The sequence below is a fragment of the Chinchilla lanigera genome, unplaced genomic scaffold (assembly GCF_000276665.1).
Source record: "Chinchilla lanigera isolate Chin_1 unplaced genomic scaffold, ChiLan1.0 scaffold00013, whole genome shotgun sequence".
Taxonomy (NCBI): Eukaryota; Metazoa; Chordata; class Mammalia; order Rodentia; family Chinchillidae; genus Chinchilla; species Chinchilla lanigera.
The window spans coordinates 16,247,106-16,271,888 of record NW_004955414.1 but is presented as its reverse complement, the minus strand read 5'-3'; the positions used below and the strand labels follow the sequence as shown (position 1 = coordinate 16,271,888).

The following is a 24,783-nucleotide window of genomic DNA, read 5'->3' as shown; positions in this document are numbered from 1 at the left end:
TTTTTTTTTTTTTTTTTTTTTTAACCAGGCATCTTTAATTATAGGAAAACTTAAAATTAAGATTGAAATTAATTAAGAATTACGATTAGAAATAAGTTAAACCCCAGTATTAACTTTTTTGGTCCTAACTAGGAAAAATCTGCTTGGACTTAGTTTGAAAGTATCTGTAATGTCTAAGATAATTTGACATATTAGAATATCTAATAGATTAGCTATGTGATTCCATTAGAAAATGTGTAGTGAAACAATCAGATTAGATTTAGGACTTAGGTTTTTCTTATGTATTTTTCTCTGTTTGTAAAGAAGTTTGCTAATATAATCAGAATGTCAAATGATTAAGTTAAATCCTTCAGCTGACCAAGTGTGATACACACACCTGTGTCCCCGACTACTTGGGAGGCTGAGGTGGAAAGATCACTTGAGCCCTCAAATTTGAGACCAGTCTGGGCAACATAGTGAGACCTTGTTTCTAAATAAATAAACAAACAGGGGCTGGGGATTTAGCTCAGCGGCAAAGCGCCTTCCTGGCAAGTGCAAGGTCGTGGGTTCGATTCCTGGTACTGTAAGAAAAACAAAACAAACAAACAAAAAGACAATAAATAAATAAACAAATAAATCCTTTCTGGGATATTTGAGATTTGATGAAAACCTGAAAATTTTTTCTATATTTTATCACAAGTAAAATTTGGAGGGAATGGTGTTTTCCAGCAATGGATTACCTTGTTGGACAATTTCAAATAAATAATGTTTAAAATTTGGGGCTGGGGATTTAGCTCAGCGGCAAAAGCGCCTGCCTGGCAAGCGCAAGGTCGTGAGTTCGGTTCCCAGTACTGGAGAAAAACCAAAAAAAAAAAAAAAAAAAAAATGTTGGGGGTCTTTTGAGTAACCACCCCAATTGGCAGAATTCTTATTTCATGTTGGGACAAGTAAAATTAAACTTTTGTTTCTTTCTATCATCAAAAACTCAGGTGAATGTCACATAAGGGAAAGTAAATGTGCATGAAAGTCTTTAAATGGCTGGATTCGTGGTGTCTGACTGCATGAAATCAGGAGAAACCCAACCTGGTATGTCCACAGGGCTCTTCTGGGAGGAAAAGATTTCGGTCTTGCTCTGGCCTGGCTAATGACAGACTGGCAGGCTATTCTTTGGGCGGCCCCAGGCAAGCCATTACTCTGTTAAGTTAGATTTTTAATTTAAAGTTGAAAAATATTTGACACTTGCACATTTCACAAAACAACGGTCCTGGAACCTTTACGATATCCCAACAGCCATCATATTTTTATGCTCAATTTATTTTAAATTATTTATAATTCAATTTAAATTATTTAGAGGAGTTGAATTAAGATATAAAAGATCCTTTAAAAAGATCATTATATTTTACTAGATTTTTTATTTTGTTGGTTTTTTTTTGAGATATGGTCACACTTTATAGTCCAAGGTGGCCTTGAACTCACTATGGAGCCCATGCTGGCCCTGAACTCCAGGCAGTCCTCCTGCCTCAACCTTCCTAGTGCTGGAATTACAGGTGTGCCACTATGTCTAGTCATGATTTTGTTATTTTTATAAATGATTTACTTATTATTTTTTTGTCTTTTTGAGACAGGTTTTCACTATGCACTTTAGGCTGGCCTTAAACTCACTTTGTAGCCCAGGCTGGCCTTGAACTTGCAGCAATCCTTCTGCCTCAGCCTCCCGAGTGCTGGGATTACAGGAATGTGCCACCACGCCCAGCCTATGTATTTATTTTTAAAACCAAAGCAGTTTTAATAGGTTTTTCTATGCATAGAACCTCCCTCAAGGACACCACAAACCCTGACTGACATGCCCGGTCACCTCTTGCCCCACATTTTTCTGCCAGTACCTCCATCTGTGAAGTGCCCGCTGTCTCCAGTGAGCACCTTACTCACCACGGCTGAGGGCCACACTCACAGTGCCCCCTTGTGAGGGAGAGAAGCTGTCCCTCGGGGTGAGCTCTGGGTGTGTGGCCTGGCTAGCAGAAGTAGGCTGGATTCAGCCCTTCTCAGCCAAAGACTAGCTATCCCTGAGGAGGGCCAACCTGCACAACTGAATGTGGTATCCTGTGCCAGCTGCAGATCTTCTTAAGACAGCATAAGACAAAGCCACATCTACTTCCCAGCCAACAGTTTTGACAGCAGTGACCTCTCAGAAGTGATAAAGACTGGCTGGATTTATCTTGACTTCTGTGTAGCTTATGGCCTGAGAGGTCTTAGGGAATTACTCAACATAAACCTCAGTTTCCCCACCTGTAAAATGGGGACAGTGATATCAGTATAAGGGGCACCGTTATCATTACAGTATATGTGCTGCTGAAGCAAACACAACATCAGAGACTGTTATGACAGGAGATCTAAGGATCTTCTTGTTAGGCATGAAGTCCTCATTCTTGGCATTTGTGCAGTGCTCAGGTATACCATACAAATATCACTGTAGCAACTGCAATAATGGTTTACTTCCTTTGGCCCTCACCTAGCCTAGAGAAAGCAGCCCTCCTGCAGCCCCTTCTCCTTGCCTTGTCCCTCATGCTGTTTGCAGCCTGCCAATGTCACCTGTAAGTCTGCTTTGTCTGCTGCTTGGGTCACCCTCTTCCACCTGCTCTTTCTTGATGAAGAGCCTATTCTTGGAGCCTCAGCCTGGATCCCACCTTCTCAGAAGGTCCTACGAATCCCTCTGGATAAGTTTGTCTGCATCTCTTGCAGCACCACTTCACAATCGCTCACTCCACTTTCACGGATGTCCCAACTGCACATCAGGTTTCCCTATCAGACCATGAGCTCCTGGAAGACGGGACCTGTGCCGTTTGCCTGCAGCGCCAATGCTCAGCTCGGGATCTGGAGCACAGAGGACCAAATGGAACAATGGGCAGGTTACCGTTGTGGAAATCTAGTCCATCCTCTCTTCCATGACCCCAGCCGGAAACCCAGGGCTACCTGGTATCTCCCTCCCGCTCCAGACCCTCACACAGGCCCTCAGGTGCCATCTAATTCCACTCCTAACATTTCTCTCTCGAGTCTCTCCCACTTCTTTTCTCCCTCTCCCTTCTCTCCCGTGTACCTGACATGCTGCCATCTCTCTAGGCCACTGGCATAGCCCCCTACCTGGTATCCCCAGTTCCTCCTTCATACATTCACATTTTGAGACTCCACTATTTCAGGAAAGCAAAACTGGTCTCTTCCTTTCTCTGATCACAACCCTGGCTTCTTCCTGAAGTAAGAATAAAAGGTAAGATCTGCTACAGGGCACCACCTGGCTAAGGAGCCAGCTCAAACCCCATGGGTGGCTCAGGTGTCCCAGTCCCCAGGGCTCCGACCTGTTCTGCAGCCTACCCAGATCCTCCTGTTTTCCAGCTGTTGCACATGCTGCTGTCTCCTCTTGGGACGTTCTCCTGCTCCCTCCTCACCTGGTCATGTCTGCTCACCCTCCACCCATCTCTTAGCTCACTGAAACTCTGCCCAGGGAGCCTTCTCAGACCCCACAGCTGTAGCTGGGCCTTCTGCAGCCAGCAATCCTGTGCCTGGCATTTCCTCCCTCTCCTTTCTTTTGTTTTTTTTGTTTTGTTTTGTTTTGGTTTTTCTCTGGAACCAGGAACCGAACTCACGACCTTGCGTTTGCCAGGCAGGCGCTTTTGCCGCTGAGCTAAATCCCCAGCCCCCCTCCCTCTCCTTTCTCCAGATCTTTCCTTATATATATTTTTTTAGCTCAATATTTCTCCTACTAGATGGAAGCATTCAGAGGGCAGGGAACATGTCTGTTTTGCACAGTACCTAACTCAGGGAAAGCAAACTAAATACTTGTTGAATAAATGACTAAATATGAGCAGAGAATTTCCTATACCAGGTTCTGTCCTATTTATAAAATTTAATGTTTCAAGGTTATGAGCCATCCTTAGCCGTAGACACTTCGCCATCTCACTCTCCTTGTTGCTATGGAGATGATGAACACCTCCCGAGTACACATACGCTGACATCGGATCTGTGTTTCACAGGGTCTGGAGTCAGGATTTCTGAAGTAGGCTCCTGACCAGCTGAACAAGGGGTCTCGCTGCTTCCTGCCCTTGTGTACAATCTTAATCCTATAATCCACCCAAGTGTATATTTTTCTCCTTCCCAGATTTTCTCTGGTTATACCATTAAAGCAGCGCAGAGCTGAAGCAATGCTTCCAGCATAGGGCCTTGCCCTTGAATCCCTGCCTTTCATAGGGTGGAAAAACCTTGAGGAAGAAAAAGGCCCTTGTTAACTGAGCAGAAATTATGTGCCAGGCTCGTGCTAGACGTTTTGACACATACTGTTTCATGTATTGTAAAAAGCAACCTCCTGAAGGAGTGAGTGAACTGATCAGCTTGAGGCCAGAGGAGCTGGGTTTAAATGCTGACTCAATTCCTTCCTGGCCATGGGGTGCACCATAGACATGCCGGTTTCCAAGCCTCAGTTTCCCTGTCTATAAAATGGGGATTCACTGATATGAATACTCATGGAATGACACCTGGCATATAGTTTATGTTTAGTGTATGACAGGGGTAAAACGGGACTTGGTGATCTGGTCGGAATAGCCAAATGACTTTACCACAGCCACACGGCCAATGGATAGTCAGTCTAGGATGAAAACACGGGCCTCCCAGTGCCACGGTGAGTGGGCAGGAGGGGCAGCCCATTCACTCGGAGCAAAGATGGCCAGGTTGGGAAGAGCCAGGCCCAGCCAGTGGCTCCACAGGGGCCCTGGCAGGAGGTGGGCAGCAGACAGGGTGACGTCACAGCTTTGTTCCCTGCCTGCCCGCCTCCGAGCGGCCTGTACATGAGCCTGTGTTTCTTGGACAACAACAAAGCTGTTAGCCCCAAGGAGAGAAATGTACTACCCGAGGGGGATTGCCAAGGAAACCATCTTTGGAAGGCTTATTATTCCCAGGAAGGGTCTACAGCAGGCATGGCATTCCCTCCGCCTCTCTCTCCCACAGGACTCCATGGGAGCCTCCATTTCTGAAATTACCGTGCTGTTAGGTAATTATCTGCTTCTCATGCTAGACTGTGGGGCTCTGCTTCGTGTACCTTTGTGTCATGAGCATCTAGAACTGTAGGAGTAAAGAATGGCTGGTGTGTGGCCTTTTCTCTTTATTCTATTTTATTTTTCATTTTTTCTATTCACTGTATAGAACTTACTGAGAGCCTGCTCTGTGAGGCCCTGTGCTGGGGGTGCAGAGAGAGTGGGACCTGGGCCCCGGCTTGAGCAGCCCACAGAGACTGGGAAACATACCTGAACACAAGACCACCGCTGGGGTTCAGGTGTCACCACCGGCCCTGGCCCTAAGCCCTAATCAGCCTGAGTCTCTTCAAGCACAGCTCTCCTAGGAGCAATGCCATCACATGCCGAAGTCTTCCATCTGTGTCCCATGATAGCTCAGCTCTGTAAAGCCAATCAAAAGATGCCAGGGCTGTGGCCTGGGCACAGACCTGGGTGGGGGCAGTGGCCTCCTGAACCTCTGCTGCCATCTCCCTGTCCCCTGGGTGCCCTGGGTAGGCACACGAGCCCCAATGAGGCAGAAATCTGTCTCCATCAGCTCAGCCCCACTTCCTGTACTGATGGGGTTTCCCATCTCTCACCCTCTCAGGGAGCACCACACTGCCTGCTCCAGGAAGGCCTTTCAGACACTGGAAGGGGCAGCAACTGTGCCCTTATGCCCAGTTCCCTGGATAGCGCATGCACCACAAAGGCTCACCCTTGATTTCCAGAGCCCTCACATCCTCACTATTCTCCTTACTGTCGGCCCATGTCCCTCAGGAAGTGTGAGCCCCAGAAGAGAACCCCATGTCATAGGCAGGCCACACCTCCCCTGGCCTGGGACTCGCATCTTCACTGACCCACTGTCGCTGCTGTTGCTTCCTCTCAGGCCGCCACCCCTCCTAGTTGCCTAGAGAACCTCTCCTCAGCCACTCCAGACTCAGTTCTAGGGCTCCTCAGTGAGGCTCCTCCCACCCCATCTTCCGTGTCCCCACAGTTCCCCACTCCTGCCCTTCACAACTGCTCCTTACATCAGCTGTCCATTGGTTTGCAGCTGCCTCTAGCCTGGGCTCTGTGAACACAGGGACTATGTCTGAATCTTCTCTCTCTCCTTTCTTTCTCTCCCTTCCTCCCTTTTCCTCTTCCTTTCTTCCTTGCTACTCTCTTGCTTCCTTCCTTCCACAAACATTTAATATACGCTTTGTGTGTGCCAGGCCACTGAATATAGTGGACAGCCAGAGCACTCCAGCATATACTGGGCACATAGTAGGAGTGGACATCATAATAAGGAGACTTAAAAATAATTCACTCAAGACCAAATTCTAGCAACTGCGCTTCCACAATACACATGTTTTCTTACTTTAACTGCCTTAGCACCATTTTTGTTCTACATGAAGCCATCTCTTTAAGGTCTTTTTTTTATCCTCCTAAATTATAATATCTCTTTTAAGAGGATATACATATGATAAGACCTTTGGTTCTCACAACAAATTGGCCCTGTAGGGATTATTCTCATTTCCATTTTTCTGGAGGTGGTAACCAGGATTGGAAAGGGGACATAACTTGCCTAAGGTCATATAAAGAGGGTTCAACAGCGTCAGGACCCTAACTAGGGTATTTGTTCCTCTCTACAGAGATTCCGCATTTTGGGTTCAGCTTGAGCTGATCCTAACCAGTTCTGGCTGCAGCCAATGACCTCTCTGGGTCTCAGCTCAGAATCCTCAGTTGCATCTCCCATTGACTTGTCCTTCTGAGACTCCCCGACAGCTGCCTAGCCAGTCCTCCTCATTCAGCCCTTCGTGAACCCACCGCACAAGGCCCTCTAGGTTTACGTCCTGGCACTCAACAGACCCTGACAAAAAAGACAGCCCAGAAAGCAGTGGCTTCTTGACCCAAGAGTGCCATCCCCACTCACACTGGCAAGCCCTACCTGTGCCATCGCGGACGGTCTATAGGCCCAAGTGGCTCGTCACCATGGGAAGAGTAGCTGGGACCACAGAGAGGAAAATGCTGCCACCACAAGGCTTAGTGGGTGTAGAGGGAGTGGGTGGTGAACTGTGTTGATAAAACTCAGCATGTGAGGCCTTCACGTGACTCATTTGCTATATGATATTTAGAGTCACTAGTGAGGGACAGAACATGGAGACTGCATGTTCCCAATAGGAATCCTAGCCATGGCCCCAGGGCCAGCCAAAGAATGAGTTTTAGGGTCACCCAAACCTGGCTCCAAATCTTAGCTCACCACTGACAAGTTGTGTGACCTTTTTTTTTTTTTGGTACCAGGAGTCAAACTCAGGAGCTTGTGCTTGCCAGGCAGGTGCTTGTGCCACTGAGCTATATCCCTGGCCTGTGTGACCTTCTTAATCACTGAATTTTGATTCCTTTATCTGTATAGGGGCTGACATCTCCAGACTCTAACCTTATTGTGAGGCGGAAATGAGACTCAGGGTAAAAAGGCCAGATATGTGTTCCTTCCCTTCCAATAGCTGACCAACTCAGCATTAGATAAAAGACCTGGGGCAAATTCCTAGTTCCCACCCTCCCCACCACTCTGGGTCCTCTCTAGGTGGAGATGCCCTTCTGAAGTTCTGCAAAGGGGTTGCACGGGGGAGGGGGGGTGTCGGGCTATGATTTCTGCACTGCTGTTTATTTACTTACTTATTTTATTGTTGTAAAATATCTTTTCTAGATTTGACCTGATAATAAGAACTAGATAAATTCCCATCCTATAAGAAACATTGTAAAAAGCATCCTTGGTTGTGTTAACATCAAAAAGGCAAAGTCAAGGGCAAGACTGATCGCCTCAAGAGGCTGCCAGGAATCTGATAATCCTGCTAATGACCCTTTTAAAAGTGTAAAGTGCAGGACCAAGGCCGCCAGACCAGAAATGGCTCAGCTCTAGTCTAACTCTGTGCTCCTGGGAACTTAAAAATCAATTTTTGTCCTCCCCCCACTCCCCATCCTAAAGTAAAGGATAGGATCTTGAGCAATTAATCAAAACTGTTTTCATGTGTCCAGAGGGGATCAATTTAAATGGACGAGTAATTGCAGAAATGGAATCTGCACCAGATGATTTATAGGGTGTGCTCAGAGAGGAAGGAAGGGATGAGGAGCTGGGGGGAGGGGAGGAGGTAGCAAGAGCCTGTTGGATACTCTTAATCCCAGCCCCTCCTATGGCAGAGGGAGTAGATTTCCCTGTGTAGCTCCAGCTACCACAGTGGGACAAGGGAAGCAAGTCACTGGGATATGGTGTTCAGCAAACAACTCATGAACCGAACAGTTGTCCGGGGCATTCTACTTTCCAGTTCACAGAGAGCTTTTGCTTGTGCCCTCATCAGCCCCTCTCAGCAGTCCAGGGAGTCAGGAACAGGTACTCCTCGCTGTTCCAACTCTTCCCACCTGCTATCCCAAACTCTCAAAATAAACAGGTTCAGATAACCTGTTATTCTCTGCTGGCCCAACTCTTACTTCCTGAACTTGGGAACCAGACAGGTTTGGAGAATGATGGGTACTAGTAGTGTTACCTCTTTGAGGCTTAAAGCCATTAATAGTCCCAGCCAGGTTCTCACAGCTGGCAAGCGGTAGAGCTTGGATTTAGAATATGTTGGCTCGAATTCTGAGCCCCCCAACCCTACACCATGTCCCTGGGCTGGGGTAAAGAGAGAGCCTTTCTGTCATCGTAGAATCAAGAACTCTGCGCCGAGTCAGGGTTGGGATGAGGCCACCTCTTAAGATTACCCTGTAACCAAGAGCTCATGCTTTTTTGAAATCAGGACTGTTTAGGAAAATTGGCTGCTGAAAGTGCAGAGGTACAAAGGACAAAGAACAGAGGCCGGCCATTATAAAACCAGCTGTTGGCTTCTCTCTGCACTGCTCTTGCTACGTTGTGTCTCAGAATTACCCCTCGTGTGAGCAGGGACAGTTCAAAGGGAGAATAAAGCCTTGTGGAGGCACCAGGGTGAATGTGAATGTGGACACACATGGTGATGGTTCATTCACTCATCCATTCTTCACTCAGCAAACACTGCAGAAGACATTCTCTGTCATAGGCACTGGGCCGGGAAGTAGGGCTACAAAGATGGATAGCAGGACCCGGCCCTTGCTCTGGAGGAACACGGTCCATTGGGGCCACACACACAGGCTGATGATACAGAATATGTGGTAAGTTCCATGATGAAGATACACACAGGGGCCGTCTTACCCAGCCTGGGAGGTGCGGGAAGGGCTTCTTGGACTGGTCCCCTGAGCGGAGTCTTGAAGGATGATTAGCCGGGTGAGAAGCAGGAGAAGGGCATTCTGGGCAGGTGGGACAGCGTGGGCAAGGCATGGAGGTGAGAAGCAGCATGGCGCACTGAGAGAACAACAAGCTTCTGCGGGCCGCAAGGAGCCCACGCATGGTTGGAAGCAGGGCGTGACATGGTCGGATTTGCGAGTTTAAAGATCCCTCCAGCAGCTTAAGCCAGTAGCAGTGCAGCAATTGATTTCTCTCAGCATCTGAAATTCCCTTGACCCCAGATAAGATGTCTGGGGCCATCTGTTGAGATAGTTCTGTACAGTGCCAAGTTAACACATGGTTGGGGGCTGCTTATAGAGAGGACAAGCAACAGAAATTGCAGTTTCACTGAAATGAAAAGCACAGAATGGTGGCCCCTGAGCCAACGTTCCAGGAACTGGATGGCAAGTTTATCTCAGCATCTCCAGTACCAAGTATATTCCTTATGAATTAAAGAATCTACTGGATCCTTCTATAGTTAATAACTACACATTTCAGTCATCTGATCCATTAAGTGCTCAACAGAGAAACACTACATATTTGACTGACACGATTGGTCAGTTCAGTCCTAACGTTTGAGCAAGTGGTATGAAGACCTGATCCAGAGTTTACTTTCCCTCAGTTTGTATCCAAATCCCAAGATTTGAACAGGTTGTTAGGTAAGCCTGCTGGGGGGCGTGTGATGGCCCAGCCAGGGCGTGGCCCGGAAAGCTTTGGGAGTAGTTTTCGCTAAGTCCCACTTGCCTGAAGCCTGACTCCTCTCAGAGAAGGCCCCTCTCCTTCAGGTGAGGGGAGACAGCTGACCTGGAGTAGCAGGTGGGGCTCCAGGGCTCCCTCTCCCAGCCTGGCTAAGAGAGCCAGGGTCCTCTCCTTTTTGAGCTTTTTTCATGTAACCTGGGGCAAATACCTGCGCCACAGCATTAGGGAGGCTCAGTGGAACAACATAGAAAGAAATGCTTTGGAGGCAATCGATACATGTAAATTGGTAGAACATTATTCAGTCTGTGGACTCAAGATAATTCAATAGCTGAAACTCTTTAAAAGCCATCTTCTCTAAAGTGCCTGCCTCAGTCAACCTCATGTATAACTAGTTCACGGTTAACCCCTCATCTGTCACTGAGGAAGTGTATCCACTTGTTGCCGGTATTCTGGAGCGGAGTAGGTAGGTATTATGAGCATGTGTGTTCAATGGTAGTAAGGGCTGCTTCCACATGTTTAAAATAGCCGCCTATGTCAATGGTCTTGGCTGCTCTGGCCACTGTCCCAGACATGCTGGTCTCCGAGGGGTTACAGGGAGCTCTGCTTTGATTGCAGATTGTCCACGGCTACATCCTGAAAGTTTTTCTACCTATGGTCTTGAAAAATGTGAATTCTGAAAACACAATGACATGCTAAAGGAGCTTAAACCTTTGTGAGATAGGATTCCACACTGCCCTAGTTAGAGAGAAGCATGTTATAAATTTTTAAACCCTGGTGAAAATAGAAAAAAAAAAAAAAAGGCAGAATTTCACTAAGAATACACAAATTCTGCGGGTGATATATATTATAATTAATTTAGCAAGAATGACCTATTTTAAAATCAGATGCCTGGTTTTAGCTCTGTTTGTTTGCTGTTTGGGGGACAATATGAGCACTAGGAGAAAGATTTGCCTCCTGGGGCTCTGGGCAGGTCAGGGAGCCCGGCAGTACTGCAGGTGCCTGAGGCTGAGCTGGGCTCACAGGGCAGTGCAGGTAGAGCCGGGCAGGCCCCCCACCTTCCTGCATTCTCTGTTGCCCTCCTCCAGTGGTGGCCATAGGTTCATTTTTTTTATTGAGCAGTTTTTGTGTTTTCTGTGTATACAAAAGTAGGCAGGTGGATAGGGTGTTTTCTATTCATCTAGAAAACAAACATAAGAGTAGTTTTTAAGTATTACATTTGATCCATTCCTACCACTGTCCCCCAAACCCAGAAATTAGGGCAAGCAATAGAATAAAAGCCTCCCCACCCCTACCCTTGCCAGGTCTGCTAGCCTGGAGCAGGAGGTCCTGGGGCCACTGCTAAGCATGGGTGAGGGCGAGAAGCATGATGGCAGGAGCATGAGGGAGCGTGGGTGTGGTCAGGATGGGTGGGATGGAGACCACGGTCAGCAGCCGGCCATCATGTGGCACCAAGCCTTTCCACCGCTAAGCTCTGCCGCTGTCCACCTTTGCCTTGCCCCCTCCCAAGAACACTCCTCCCCAGAAGCTGAGCTCTCCCGGGGTACGACCCCTCCACACCTTTGCCTGTGCAGATCCCTCTGCCTGGCATGCTATGGCCACCTCTGTTTACCTGGTCAAAACCTACCCATACGCTGAAATCCTTCCTTTCCACAGAACCAGCTAGAATGGACTCCTCCTTCCCGCCTCACAGTGATCAGAGGCGGGCTCTCAGTCCTCCTGGTTTCCCTAGTGCCCAGCACGTGCCTGGCACGCAATAGGCATGTTGGAAAAATGAACAGTACAAAATCTTTTAGTCCAAACTTTATCAAGAAGATAACAAAGTGGGCCAACGTGGCCTTAGTCTTGAGGTTCTCCCGCCAGCTCCCCCACTTTTACCTCTGCACATTTGCTTACTGGCCTGTAACCCTGCACGCCCTGCACAACAACATCCCGCCACCGTTCACAGCACCCCTTGCAGGAAGCTTTCCAAGACTCCCTACTTTGGTCGGAAGAAACCTGTCCTTCATCTGAGCTTTCAGCCACCTGAACTGCTGTGAGCTTATCTAGGCCTCTTTTATGACCGTTTCAGCAACCCTACCCCCGTGTTAGACACACAGATAGTCATCGCCCCCCAGAACCCACACAGCAAACCAGCCCCTGTGGGAAGAACCTCCAAAACAACCATGGATTCGATCAGCAAGCGAAGGCATGTCTGCCAGAACCGACACTGCTGCGGGTCCCAAGGAGGGGAAGAGTAAGAGCCCAGCCTCCCAGCACAGCAAGGCGGTGCGGGGCACAGGCGGTCACGCATCTGGCGACATGGGATCAAAAACGTTACACTACCTTGTTGGCCAATGCGTCTCCCGGTCCATCTTCGCCTTTCCCAATACTTAGCTCTGACTGCTGGCCATTAGTATCTGAGAGGCAATCTAAAAGAGCCAAGCTGGAGAACCCCAGGAAAACTGCAGGGCACAGCTCATCTTGTGCAGAGCGCCTCAAATGCCAAAGGTTGATTCCTTCACCTACTCAGCTGGGCCTCACCAAGGAAATAAGATCAAGAAAGTGGTGTTCGTCTTTAGCATTTATTTATAATTGGAAAAAACTGTTTGTTTGTTTTCTGAGCAAGCACAGACCACAAGCACGTACGTCACAATCAATTGGCTATACATGAATATTTTTGTCATTCTCTTACTAACAGCAGGAATGAAATAGCACCAAGAGAGGTGTGCGCTACACATTACATAGACAATCTGTGGTATGCAACAAAACCCAGGCCACAAAATTGTAATTAGACACTTCCTGTCTGCCTCCGTGAGGCACAGCCAGGAGGGCAGGATGGGGGCCCAGGCAGAGAACAGGAAGCTGGGAGAAGCCAGGGCACAGCTCTGGGGAAATCTTCGCAGGCAGGCCAAGCAGACAATGGGAAAGTCTCCATCCTGGCCCTCTTGCCAGGAGAGTACGGAGAACCACAGGGGAATGTACCGAAGGGGCAGGACAGGCATCAAAGCTTGGTCACCTTCAGAAAGGCAAGGCCAACACTGCTTGAGGAGCCAAAGTCAGTCTTGTTCAGTTTGCCTGCTATACAGAACAAGACTGACTGAGTTATATTTGTAAACAGTAGAAGTCAAAGGAAATTTCTTATTAGTGAATTGACACATTCAAGAGTCGAAGTGAACTGCAGAGAAGAGTTTTTTTTTTTTTGAGATGGATGTGTAAAAAAGAAGCGGGCACTGACAGGGTAAAAAAGACATTGTACAAATCACCTAAAGACTTAAGCAGGGCAGGATAAGAAATTCAGTCCCTGGGGCTGTGAGGTTGGTGGAAAAATGTGTAGGGCCTTTACGAAACTATGATACAGACAATACCAGCTCGACCCAGTCACAGTGCACATGGGACTGTCATGTGCATCCTTCTGGCTGTGTTTCTGTGGGGACATATTAATTTATACTGCCCACCAAGTCTAGCACAGTGCCTGGCATAAGGCATGCAATACATGGATGATGGCTGGATGATCCCATTGCAAACTCTGATTCACCTCATCTGCAAAACATGATTATTCTTAAGCGAGACATGGTGGTGCACTAATTTCTGTAGTTCCAGCACCCAGGAGGCTGAGGCAGGAGGATTGTTGCAAGTTCGAGACCAGCCTGGGCTACAAAGTAAGCTCAAGGCCAGCCTGAACTGCATAGTGAGATCCTGTCTCAAAAAGAACCCATGATTATTCTAGGGAGATATCCAAGTTTTGGGTAACATCAACATGTTTGATTAATCCCGACTTTTGAGAGAACGATTATACCCTGGCAAATCCTTTGGATGTAGTTCAGTCATATTGATAGAGCTTTCTGGTAAGCGTTAAGATTAGCAAACAATTAGCTAGAAACAGTACTAGGATCTAGTGTAGGCGCATCCAGATAGGCATTCGAAATCAGTCATTCATGAGCACCGAGACTTGCTGCCATTTTCCACCTTCTTCAGCCTCCTTCTTCCTCACGGCCTGTGTGCTTACATGGAAGGAAGGAGGCAGTGGGCCTGGTCACGCTCTTAGTGGCTGGTCTTCCTGTTCTGTTAAAAACTAGGGCCTGTATGGCACGTACTGAGTTAATTTGCAGAGATTCTCAACCAGCCCCAGAGTGACAAGCAAATTAGCACAAATGGACACTGCTGCCTGGACAGTGAGAATGAGAGAGAGCTTGTGGAGCTCTGCCTCCTTCAAACCAAAAGGGCCTGAAGGGACCTCTGAGGTAAGGAGTTAAGGTTTTCAGTCTTCGCCGCTTTTATGACATAAGAAAGCAAGCCTGAGCAGAGGCTGAACTTTGTACAACAGCTCAGCCATTCAGAATGCTGGAGGAGATAAGGACTTCAAGGACAGGCAAAACAAAGCGTGCTGAGCAGTCTACACCTCATCTTTGCAAATATGATATTTCTGATAGACACTTTGAGTTTCCTTACAAACACTGGGGATCTTTTCACAATGATGCCTTAACTAATTCCTACATAAAATGACTCTAGCACAGCTAAGGTGGCACTTGCCTCCCCTGGGGGCTTTGGCCACAGAGGCACAAAACACAGAATACATTGAGAGCTGCTGTTATTTGTCAATGAAGTTAAAAAAAAAAAAAGCTTGCTAGTCACTGCAGGGCCCTCGCCTGGAGCTATGGCACCGAGACGCCAACCTGGAGCCCAGCACCGCTAGCCTCTCTTTGAGGCAGAGCATTGCTGCACTTGCCGTTACATCTCTGCCCCACCTGGGCTTCTTGAGAATGGAAAGTCACACTAAGTGCCCCATCCCTACACTGTGACTTCTCCTCCTCAGTCACTCCTAGTCAGCTGCTGTGCAACATGCTGAGGGTAGACAGAGGAGCACATTCTCCTTGCTGGGACCACCCTCTGACACCTACAATACCTAAAACACCCACCCTTTCACCACACTGGCCTGGTCTCAGCCACCAGCTGCCTATTTGTTACTTGGTATACAATGTAAAGCCCAGTAATAGGAAACAAAGCACAGAAACACACTTCTATAGAAGAGTCTAAGATTACTTATAAGTTAGCAGATACAAGTCCATTTTGTTGACATTAAGGCCAAAGTTGCTTTTTCTTTCAATATTTCCACAAATGCTATCAACTGCTGAAGCCCAAACCAAGCTTCCATAGCACATGGTTATCCTCTGAACTTTGGGAAAGAACATTTACCTAAAGCTCAAAGTCAAAAAGGGACGCCAACCTTGGGAGGAGCAGGGGAGAAGACCCTACAGCAGAGACTTCCAAGCTCTACCGGAAGGAGTGCTTGGTGCCAGCTGGGGCTTACAAAGGAGGGCACAGCCAGCGGGAGGTGCTTCCCGGTGTCCCGGGGGCCCTGCGGCTAGAGCTGGGCCACCTGCAAGAGGGGGCAAGCCACTCAGTCTGTGTCCTGAATCTCAGGATTTGTCCACTGAAAGAAACCAAAACAAAGAGCTCCTGGAACACTCAGGACCAAGGACTAAGGCAGAGAGAAAGTCTAATTAATTTTGTGGCCTTTTTTGTTTGTTGTTGAGAGGAGAGAGAGAGAGAGAGAGAGAGAGCGAGAGAGAGAGAGAAGAATAAAAGGAAAGTGCAGTGACATTTACTCTTTAGCCTCAGCCAGTTTATTGTTCATCTCTTTACTTTGCTCCTTTGCATCAGGTTTGGTGGCACTGGGGCCCTCCACGCTCTTTTTCTTGGCAGCCTGGCCCGACACCACCTGCTTGTCTTTGGCCTTCCGCAGGGGCTTATGGCTCGCTGAGGTCTTTTTTGGTTTGGAACTCTGAACACTAGGTTTCTCCACCTGCACGGAGAGACAGACAGGTAGGCGGCAAATACAGAAACACAGAAGGGAGGGAGGGGAGAGAGGGTTTAGAGAAAGGATATCACCGTGTTAATGGAAGGACAGCAGCAGTGATGCAGGTTGACACATGAGGTGCCGTGTGGAAAGTATTTTCAGAGACATTTGGGCACCTGGATTCCGGTCTGAACTCCTGGTTAGTCTTTTTGGCAATGTTCTTCAGTGTTGCCACCCGGGTTCCTTGCTCTGTCTGCCCTTCCCCCCGGGCCAACCCCGTGGCAAGCTCCATCCCTATTCTGCAGTATCTGCTGTTCCTCCCTCTGGGAAGATTATACCTCATCACCCACGCATAGGTTATGATTTGCTGTAGTCAATGAAATGGAAGAAGGGAGGTGGGTCACCTCCAGGGCCATGATTCATGAGTCAGCCCTGCTTCCCTTATTGTTCTCCTCTGCCCCAGAGGGACATGTCCTGGCTGACAGGCAACGAAGGGCAGAGCTGAGGCCCACACACGGTGCCTGGGTATTCTTGGGAGATGGCTTTGGCGGATGCTGGATGCCAGGATTTGCAGGTGGCTCACTGCTGCCCCCAGCCAGCCTCTCCCTGTTTCTGTCTCTGGGATAGTGAGCACATACGGAGAAGAGTCCTCTCTGAGATGCTTTGGGCTTGCACCTCGCTGGCCTCAGCCAGGCCACAGGCACTGCCGGCAGGACCCTCCTGGCTGGCTGCCTTGCTGCTTTCCGGAGCAGCTGTCCCAAGCTCTCTCTGTTTCCTCAGGTTCCCTCCTCATTCTGAGAAGAAAACCCTGCCTTTTCCTTCTCAGAGAACCCTGGAGCCCCTGGGCATGCTGGCTGGGTATGCCAACCCTGCCACCCATCTCTAGATTTAATTTCCTCAATCTTTCTTTCTTTCTCCCCTGGAATCTTAGAGCCAAGCCATGTCCGGTGTCCTACTTCAGCTGTAGATGGGCAGAAGTGACACTGGACTCTCTACCCTGGGCCATTCACTAAGGTCCAGGGCCCTTCAGTCATCCCTGGACCTGCAAATGGTTTGCCTAGAAAAGAGAGGTTTTCTGGAACATGGAACTTTCTGTGCTAAAACTTGAAGCATCCCAGGCAAACTGGTCAGGTGGTTATCTGAGCGTAAACGGGTTATGGCCCATAGGGAACTCCATTTGGGTGCCAGACTTTAGGACGAAAACACAGAAAAGGTCATTTAGGTTCTGCAGGTATTTAAGTTCTCAGGCATTTTCTATTACACATAGAACAGATAATATGTGCCCAATTCCACATGGCCTGATGTCATAGAATAAACTAGGCCCTTTGGCAAGTACGATTCCCGTGATTCCCGTGTCACCAGCTCTATCTCCAACATGCTTCTCCCGCTCATGAAATCATACTGAAATACAGATAAGGCAGGGCGGTGTTATGAGAAAACCCACGAATCCACTTTCACACACTGTCTACTTGAGTAATGAGTGACTGGCCACACACCTTGCAGCTGATGTGACAGGGGTGCTGTGACAGGCTGAGCCTTGATGGTGATGGTGTTTATCAAGGGAAGAATGGGGGTGAGGGTGGATGCCTTGTAGGGACTGAGGAGACGGGTGGGGAGGGGTGCAGTGGGTGGAGGAGGGAGCGGGCCAGGCCCAGTAGGAAGCAAGTCAGGCAAGACAGCCTGCAACCCCGGGCCAGCCCTTCAGGGGCAGAAGCACAGCTATTTTAAAACAAGGTGATTTAGGGAGCGGGTGAGATTTTCTGCTATTTTTTTTCTGTATTTCTCAAATACAGGAACCAGTTCTCTAGAAATTTTCCAACCTTCAAAAGCTGCCTTTATCTGAAGTAATGTTCCTGTCTAACACTTCTTTTGAATTTAACAAAGGTTCCTCTGGAAGATGGCCCTGTGCTGCGGGGAAAGAAGCCTTTGGAAGGTGGGTGGCCAGAGTTGCCAGGGGCCCAGCTCTTATGCTCTGCGAATCACCCTCCACCCAGGCTGTGCTGAGGACCTCCACAAGCCCCATCTCACCTTTGGAGGTTCCTTGAAAGGTTCGCTATAGAGGCTGCGTATTCTTCTGCGATCAATGACCTTATTGTCAGCTGCGGTTGGCTTATTTGCCTCCCCTTTGAACTGGGCGCTGTAGCTGGTCTCATGAGCCATCTTGTCATCTGGGGGCTTGTACTGGGGCTTGGCTTTTATTGGTTTCACAGGCTTAATGTCCGTCCATGCTCGGAATTCATTCCTGTTAGGCAAAGAAAGCAGAAGTGATCTGAAACAGTGGTGTTGCCAGCCCTGGGCTGCAAGCAAGCTCACCATCAGTGTCTGTGGCGCTGGCGGATGTAAGGCTGAGGTGTTGGTGCCGCTGTCATCATGCGAGCGACAGTTCTCCCTCTTGCAAAGTGGACCCCGTTGCGGCCATCGCAGCAGAGCCTTAGAGAAAGCACTCAGGCTCCCTCCCAGCACTACACCGTACAATCACGGGCAGGCCATTCTCCTCACCGGGCTTTATCTTCCTATCTCTAAAAGGAGGCTGAAAACCCCAGCCAAGCTGGTCCCTCATGAGTTCGACAAAGATGGGATGGCTGCTGCCTGCAAGGATGAAGAGTTGTGAACTTGGACAGAACCATATATTTGGTCATTGCCAAGTATATTGTGACCTATCAATAAGTGCCAATTCCTTTTTCCACTTTTCACAATGAAGAACCTTTGTGCTTAAGGCTAACTCTTCCCTTTGAAGAGCAGAGGACTTGCTGCTCATAGTATAAGAACAACCTAATCGTGTCAGGTGAAAGTCCTTCTGAGGTGTCTAAATGCTTACGAATCTTAAGTAAAAAACATGTATTGTTTGTACCACAACTGGGACTTGTGTGGGGTGTCTGTGTGTAGGTGAGTCTTCACACACTTCCGTGTGAACGGCTGTTGGTCCTGTCCCTGTGGGACCTTCTGCTGCTGATGTTTTGAGTTGATGTGTCAGTTTCCTGTTCACAGCAATCTCTCTTCTGGTTTCTAGTCAGCTGTTTCCAGTCTGCCATAGGGCTGGAGAGTAGACGGCCAACAATGTTAAAAACAGGGCAAAATAAGTGCTGCTGCTGCTGGAGACTTAAAAAGCCCTGCTTAAACATATGAGATTCAAAGCAAAAGCCCTGGGGCTCCCAAGGCCTTGGTCAGGTCTGCTCTCCTTTGGGACCCAGAAAAGCTGTGCTGTGGAAGGAGGAGTTACTGCAGGGATCTCTGTGGAGTTGTTCTCTTCCTTCCTTCAGGGCTTAGCTCTGAGTGCCTCACACAAGGGGTAGAAAGAGTGTGGACTACATGGAGACATGGTGTCCAAGTCGAGCACTATCTCTAGCTACAGAGCCTTAGTTTCTTCATATGTATAATAAAAGAATGAGGCTGAACAAGGTCCTTACAGTGTCCTCTAGCTCCAGTGTACCCTCAGCTGACAAAGCCAGTTTGGAAAACTGAGCCACTTGCTGGTCATTTGATCTCCTCTCTTGGTTTTTCTGGGGAGATTGGATCCCATGTGAAGAGAGAGATCACATCTCTAAGTGACCCTTCCTAAGCTTCAAGCCCACATGTCCAGGGCAGCCTGGGTCTCCACCTAGATGCAACCAACATCTCCAACTCACTGTCCTTGGACCCAAGGCACCAGTCTTCCCTGCCAGCTTGTCTCGAGGAATCCCCCCTTGTTTGTGCTCACCTATCCATTCACTCACAAACTGTTTCCTGGGTGCTTATGGTCTGCCTGACAGAACACTGAGCACCATGGTGCATGTGAAGCCCTGAGCTCCAAGTGTGGGAAGCAGAAGGATCTGGGTCACTCCAGGGCGAGATGGGGAGAATGAGGAAGGAGGAAGGAGATGGGAGCACAGAAGAGGAGCTGCTACCCCAGCTCGGTTTCTGGGTTTCTGGAGTAGAGTCAGAATGGCTGACAGGGAATTGGCTAGAGAAGGAGGAGTGGGGAGAGGGCTCCAGGCAGATGGAGCAGCACATCCAGAGGGTCCCAAGCAGCCTGGCTCCAGGGGACCTGCAGGCAGTGCAGATGACTGGCTTCCCATTTGGTGGGGAAGGGGACAGGAGGCCAGACAGACCGTGGAGGTTCTGCTGACCACGCTAAAGGGATGGTCTGCCCTGCAACACGAAGTTGCCAGAAGATTTCAAGCCAAGGGTGAGTGCGGCCAGATTTGGCTTTTGGCAGAGAACTCTGGCAATGGTGTGAATGGTGGACAGTAGGGGAGAGCAGAGGAGGGAGCAAGCCAGGGAAGAACGCTGAGGCCGGAATCAGGTGAGTGGCAGAGGGGATAGAAGAGAGGGCACTGAGCCAGAAGTGCAAAAGTGGGTGAGCTGTGAGAACAGGGGCTGGGAGGAGTCTAGGGGCACACCAGGACTTTGGCTTTGGGTGACAGTGCTTCCCAGTGAGATAAGAAAACGAAGGGAGGACAGGGCTTGGAATGAGGATAAGGCCTTGATTCTGTTAACGGTACCCCACCCACTCGGGCATCATGGCTGCCTTTGGAGCCTCTCCTCACCTCTTTTCCTTCCTTCTCTACCTTCTTTAGTTTCAATCGGTTATGATGACCTGACTTTGGAACCATCGCGACTCCACACACAAGTCTAGGGCTGGCCCAGGGTAATCTGGGGATCTGGGCCTGGACTTTCTACGGAGCTAGGGAGGCTCTATATCAGATTGAACTAGAGAGCACCTGAGCTTCTCTATCCCCAAGAAACTTGACCAAGCGTGATATGGGCCCCACTTGGGTTAGCCATGCCCAGAGCTCCTGTTGCCAGTTCATGGTCCCCTGTACGGTGCTTCACCTTCCTGTATAACCATCTTTCTGCCTTCCCTGTTGTGATTCCAGAGCTGTAGCCCAGCCTATTAGATGGGCTCCAATATCTGGGCCTGGACCTCCCTGTGCCAAACAGTAACGGCCTGGCTCCTGAGCAGACAATGGCAGCAGCTTAGATTCTCTGCTTCTGCCCTGCCTGTATCCAGAACTAGTACCGAGGTAGGTGTACACTCTCCCTGACCACTGTTTCTGGGTTATCTTTACAAGACCATATCTGCAACCTCCTGCACCTCTGTAGCCTTCCTTGGGGCTAGCAAGTATTTCACTTGTGAGCACCATCCATGGGATGTGTCCTTGTGGGAGAACTTAGTTCTCCTGTCCCGACCTCGGACAACCTTGGTACATCACGTGAGAGCTTGTTAATGCATCCCACCATAGGCCCACAGTTAAATGAACTCCTGTACCTGGTTCTGGACGTCCCAATGCCAAACTAGTGACAGCCTGGCTTCCAAGCAGACAGTGGTAGCAGCTTAGATTCTCTGTTTAAGCTTCAATCCCATATCTTAAAACTGTCTTTGAACTCACTTTAAAACCTCTCCGCTCACGTGCAACAATGAATCATACATTCAGTATTGACCTTTTATAAGGAGAGAGTCTCTATTTTAGATATTCTCCACAACCCTCACAGCAACTTGGAAAAGGAGGTAGTACCAGGCCCTTTTATAAAGGAGATACCCTAAGCTCAGAGACATTCAGTGGCTTGTACTCTACTCTTGGCATTAAGTGGTAGAGTTAGGGTGAGAGCACAGTCAGGCAGACTCCACTACCACATCCTTCCCTTCAGCAGCGTGCAGAGCCACAGACGCTTGCTTACCCACCCCCAGCAGGGCCCTGTACTGCACAGTCATCTGCAGAGTTGGGGGGGCTCTGCATCAGACTGAATTAGGGAATACCTGAGCTCTCTAGCCCCAAGCATCTTGACCAAGGGAGATACCAGCCCCATTCTTGGGTGAGCTTTGCTCGGTCAGTTTGTGGTCCCCTGTACAGAGGTCCACCGTCTTGTACAACCAACCATCTTTCTGCCTGATCATTCATCTATTCATTTGGCATTTGTCAGACACCAACTATGGGTGTGGTCTGTGTCCCGCAGGGATGTGTAACCCTGGGTGAGGTTTCTATCATTTAGCGAGTCAGGACCTGTCCATGTGTGATCCCAGAAAAGGCAGAAAGAAGCAAAAGGAACAGAGTCCAAAGGGAATGAGGGAAAAGAATGTTTCATCCTGAAGGGAGGTGAGGACCGGGAAAGGGCATTGAAGAATAAGGGTGGAGAAGTAGCTGCAGGGAATTCACACCTTGCTGAGGCAGGACGGCCGCTTGAGTGCAAGAGATGCGGTCTTGTACAAGGATAGGTACTGGGGCCAGACTACGCGGAGCCCTGAATGCCACGTGTGGATGCACATAGCAGGCCTGGGAGCTGCTGAGAGTTTCTGAGAAAGTCAGCAGTTTCTCTACCGATGGTGTCCTCCTCCATTGCATCGTTCCAATTTTAATGGGTCTTTAAGGCCTACTTCAGGTTTTCCTCCTCCAGGAACCCCTCCTGGGTTACTCAGCCTAAAGTTTCCTACCTCTTGTCTCCCGGCCCACTGACTGAACTGGCCAGTTTTGCAGCTACTCTGCAGGTTCACATCATTCTTCAGTTCTTTCATGAATTCAGAACAGAATCCTACTTTGGAGTCCAGTCTCATTTGCGTGGCTTGGGTGGAGGCCCAATAACTTACCCCAAGTCAAACTGCTGTTAGGGGTCGAGCTGGGCCAGGACCCCCACCCTGCCTATGCCACCAGTGCTCTTCCCATGCCCCAGGCTGCCACTTTCTTACATTCTGCTGTGGACGTAAGGGCTTGGCATGCAGTGAGTGATCAATGGAAGTGGCTAGTATCTGCTTTCATTTTTGGTCAGCTCATGTCACCTCTCCCGAGCCCTTCCTTTCCCACCTTAGACGGGGTAGGTGCTTCCTCTTGGGTGGCATAGGAATGCCTCACGCTGAAGCCCTTGATGCTTCTGCTATCCCACTGCTGGGGGTGGAGGTGTAGCTCAAGTCTGTCTTGAGGTCCTTCAGGTCCATGGCTACTTTTGGCTCCTAGCAGCAACTGCAAAAACTTCTCTTCAGCCAGTCTAGGTGCATACCACAGCAGGGCTCTGGGCATACGAGAGGGCCCTGCATCTGCAGGTTGTAGCCCTGGCAGCCCAGATATGTCCCTTATGTCACAGCTTCCTTATATCAAAATGTGAGAAAATCACTGGGACACAATGGTCTCCACCTGCATCACCAAAGCCTACTGTTTCCACTACATAATCCCCTCCACTAATGTCACCCTCCACATGTCCCCTCCACTAATGGCCTCTGTCATTTGCAACTAGGTGTGTGACTTATCTCCTACACAATCCCAGGAGGGGCAGAGGAGGGGCCCCCAGCGGGTGAGTTAACTGCAGATAAGTGGGCTCAGTCACTATATGTAAATCACTCCTCTGTGGCTCATTTGTGCTGGGAAAATCTGTGGAGAATAGGTTGAGCCAGCCCCCAAGCCCCTACCAAGGAAAGCAGAGGCAGGTCTGGCCTAAGCCACATTATGGAGACTTGGTGGCAAGTTGTTTGGGCTGCTAAAGTAGAACTTTGAGGTCCTGATGACCAGGCAAAGTTTTCACAGGAGTTGACAGCCACTCTACCTTCAACTCCTCATGTTTGGCCCTCTGCCCCTGCCTCTTCTGGGGCCCTTTCCCTGACCAGGCCATTACAATCCCAGCATCAGAGTCCTGATCTCCCTTCCTTACGCCTGACTCATCTGCCACGTGCCAGGGCCTGGGATCTAAGATTGCTCGCTCCCAAGGAGTGGCAGTAGGTCTCAGGCTACTCCAGCCTGGCGCGTACCTGCTGCTATTCCCCATTGCAGCACCTCAGCCTCCGGTTTCTCCAGCATGAAGTCTAAGCCCGGTCCCTTGGTTCCCACATGCTATGGCTCCTCAGGATGATGTGCGCACCTTGCAGCCTTCCATCTTTCCACCAGTCATTTAGTGGGCACTGTGTGTGTGCCAGGTGCTATGCGCAGCTCTTATGCCTTGTCTTAGGCCATCCTCACACCAGCGCTTTGTGATGGGTGCTGTCACTGGTTTGCTGGTGAGCACGCTACACCCTGTTCCCCTCTGCTGCTGATTTGGCTCACACCCTCCTCCATCCTCCAACCACTGAAACGCAGTGTGGCCTTCTGCCATGTCCCCTTCGGGGGCCTGCACAGCCCCTGAGGTATGCATCTGGCCTTCATCTCTGAGGTGTTTGCCACCCTCTAGCTCCCAGCAGGCCACCTGAGATTCACCTTCCCTCCCACTCCTGCCATGTGGAGGGTAGAGACTGTCCTTTACTCGCAGCAGTACACGTATTCCTGTGTAATCCTGCTTCACTGTTCCTCATAAATACCAGACCTGTCCTAATTAGAAAAAACAGCCTCCATCCTGTTCTTTGACAGTTCTTTCTGTCCCGCGCAACCCCTGTTGTGCTGGGACAGGGCTGCAGCCTCCACCTCCCCTGAGAACAGCTGAACAGGAAGCTGCTGGGATGCTCCAGAAAAGGGGCCATAAAACATCTGGCATCCGTATCACTTCCCCAAATCTCCAAACTCTGCCTTAGAAGGAGCTCAATGCCCCTCCCTTTGTATGTGGCTGGAGTTGGTGACTCTCTACTAACAAACAGAATATGGTGTGAATGATGTCACCTGACTTTTGAGAGAGGACATTGAAGGCTTTGCAGCCACATTTTTGTTCTCCTTGGGATCAGGCTCCTAGAGGTCAGCAAGCTGCCGTGTCACAAGGACACTCAAGCAGCCCCCACGAAAGGGGCATGAGGAAAGAGACTGAGGCCTCCTGCTGGGCCTTGGGTGTATGCAATCTTAGATCCCAGGCACAGGCAAGTCCTTACATGACCTCACAGGAGACCCTGAGCCAGAACCTCCCAGCCAAGCCATCCTGGACCGCTGACCTGCAAAAACCACGAGATGATAGATAAATGTTTGTTGTTTTAAACTACTAAATTTTAGAATAATTTATTACGCAGCAGTAGATTCTAATATCGACCAACTCAAGTCCAAAATTATTGGTCCTATCAAAAGGGGTTTAAAATATGTCTGTAATCTCAATAGCTTGTGGGGCAGGAGGACTGCAAGTTTGAGGCCAGCCTGGGCAATTTATTA

General features: G+C 49.2%; 1 protein-coding gene across 4 annotated transcripts in view; it reads right to left on the bottom strand.

Moving 5' to 3' along the window:
* The window catches only part of Map6 (microtubule-associated protein 6), a 71,869-nt gene that overhangs the window by 3,910 nt on the left and 43,176 nt on the right, over positions 1-24,783 (bottom strand). For all 4 annotated transcript variants that reach the window (XM_013512037.1, XM_013512036.1, XM_013512038.1 and 1 more), the window contains exons 3-4: positions 17,789-18,002; positions 15,570-15,766 (exon numbers count right to left, since the gene is read on the bottom strand). In XM_013512037.1, coding sequence (XP_013367491.1) covers positions 15,570-15,766; positions 17,789-18,002 — 411 coding nt within the window. The remainder of the gene's footprint in view (positions 1-15,569; positions 15,767-17,788; positions 18,003-24,783) is intronic.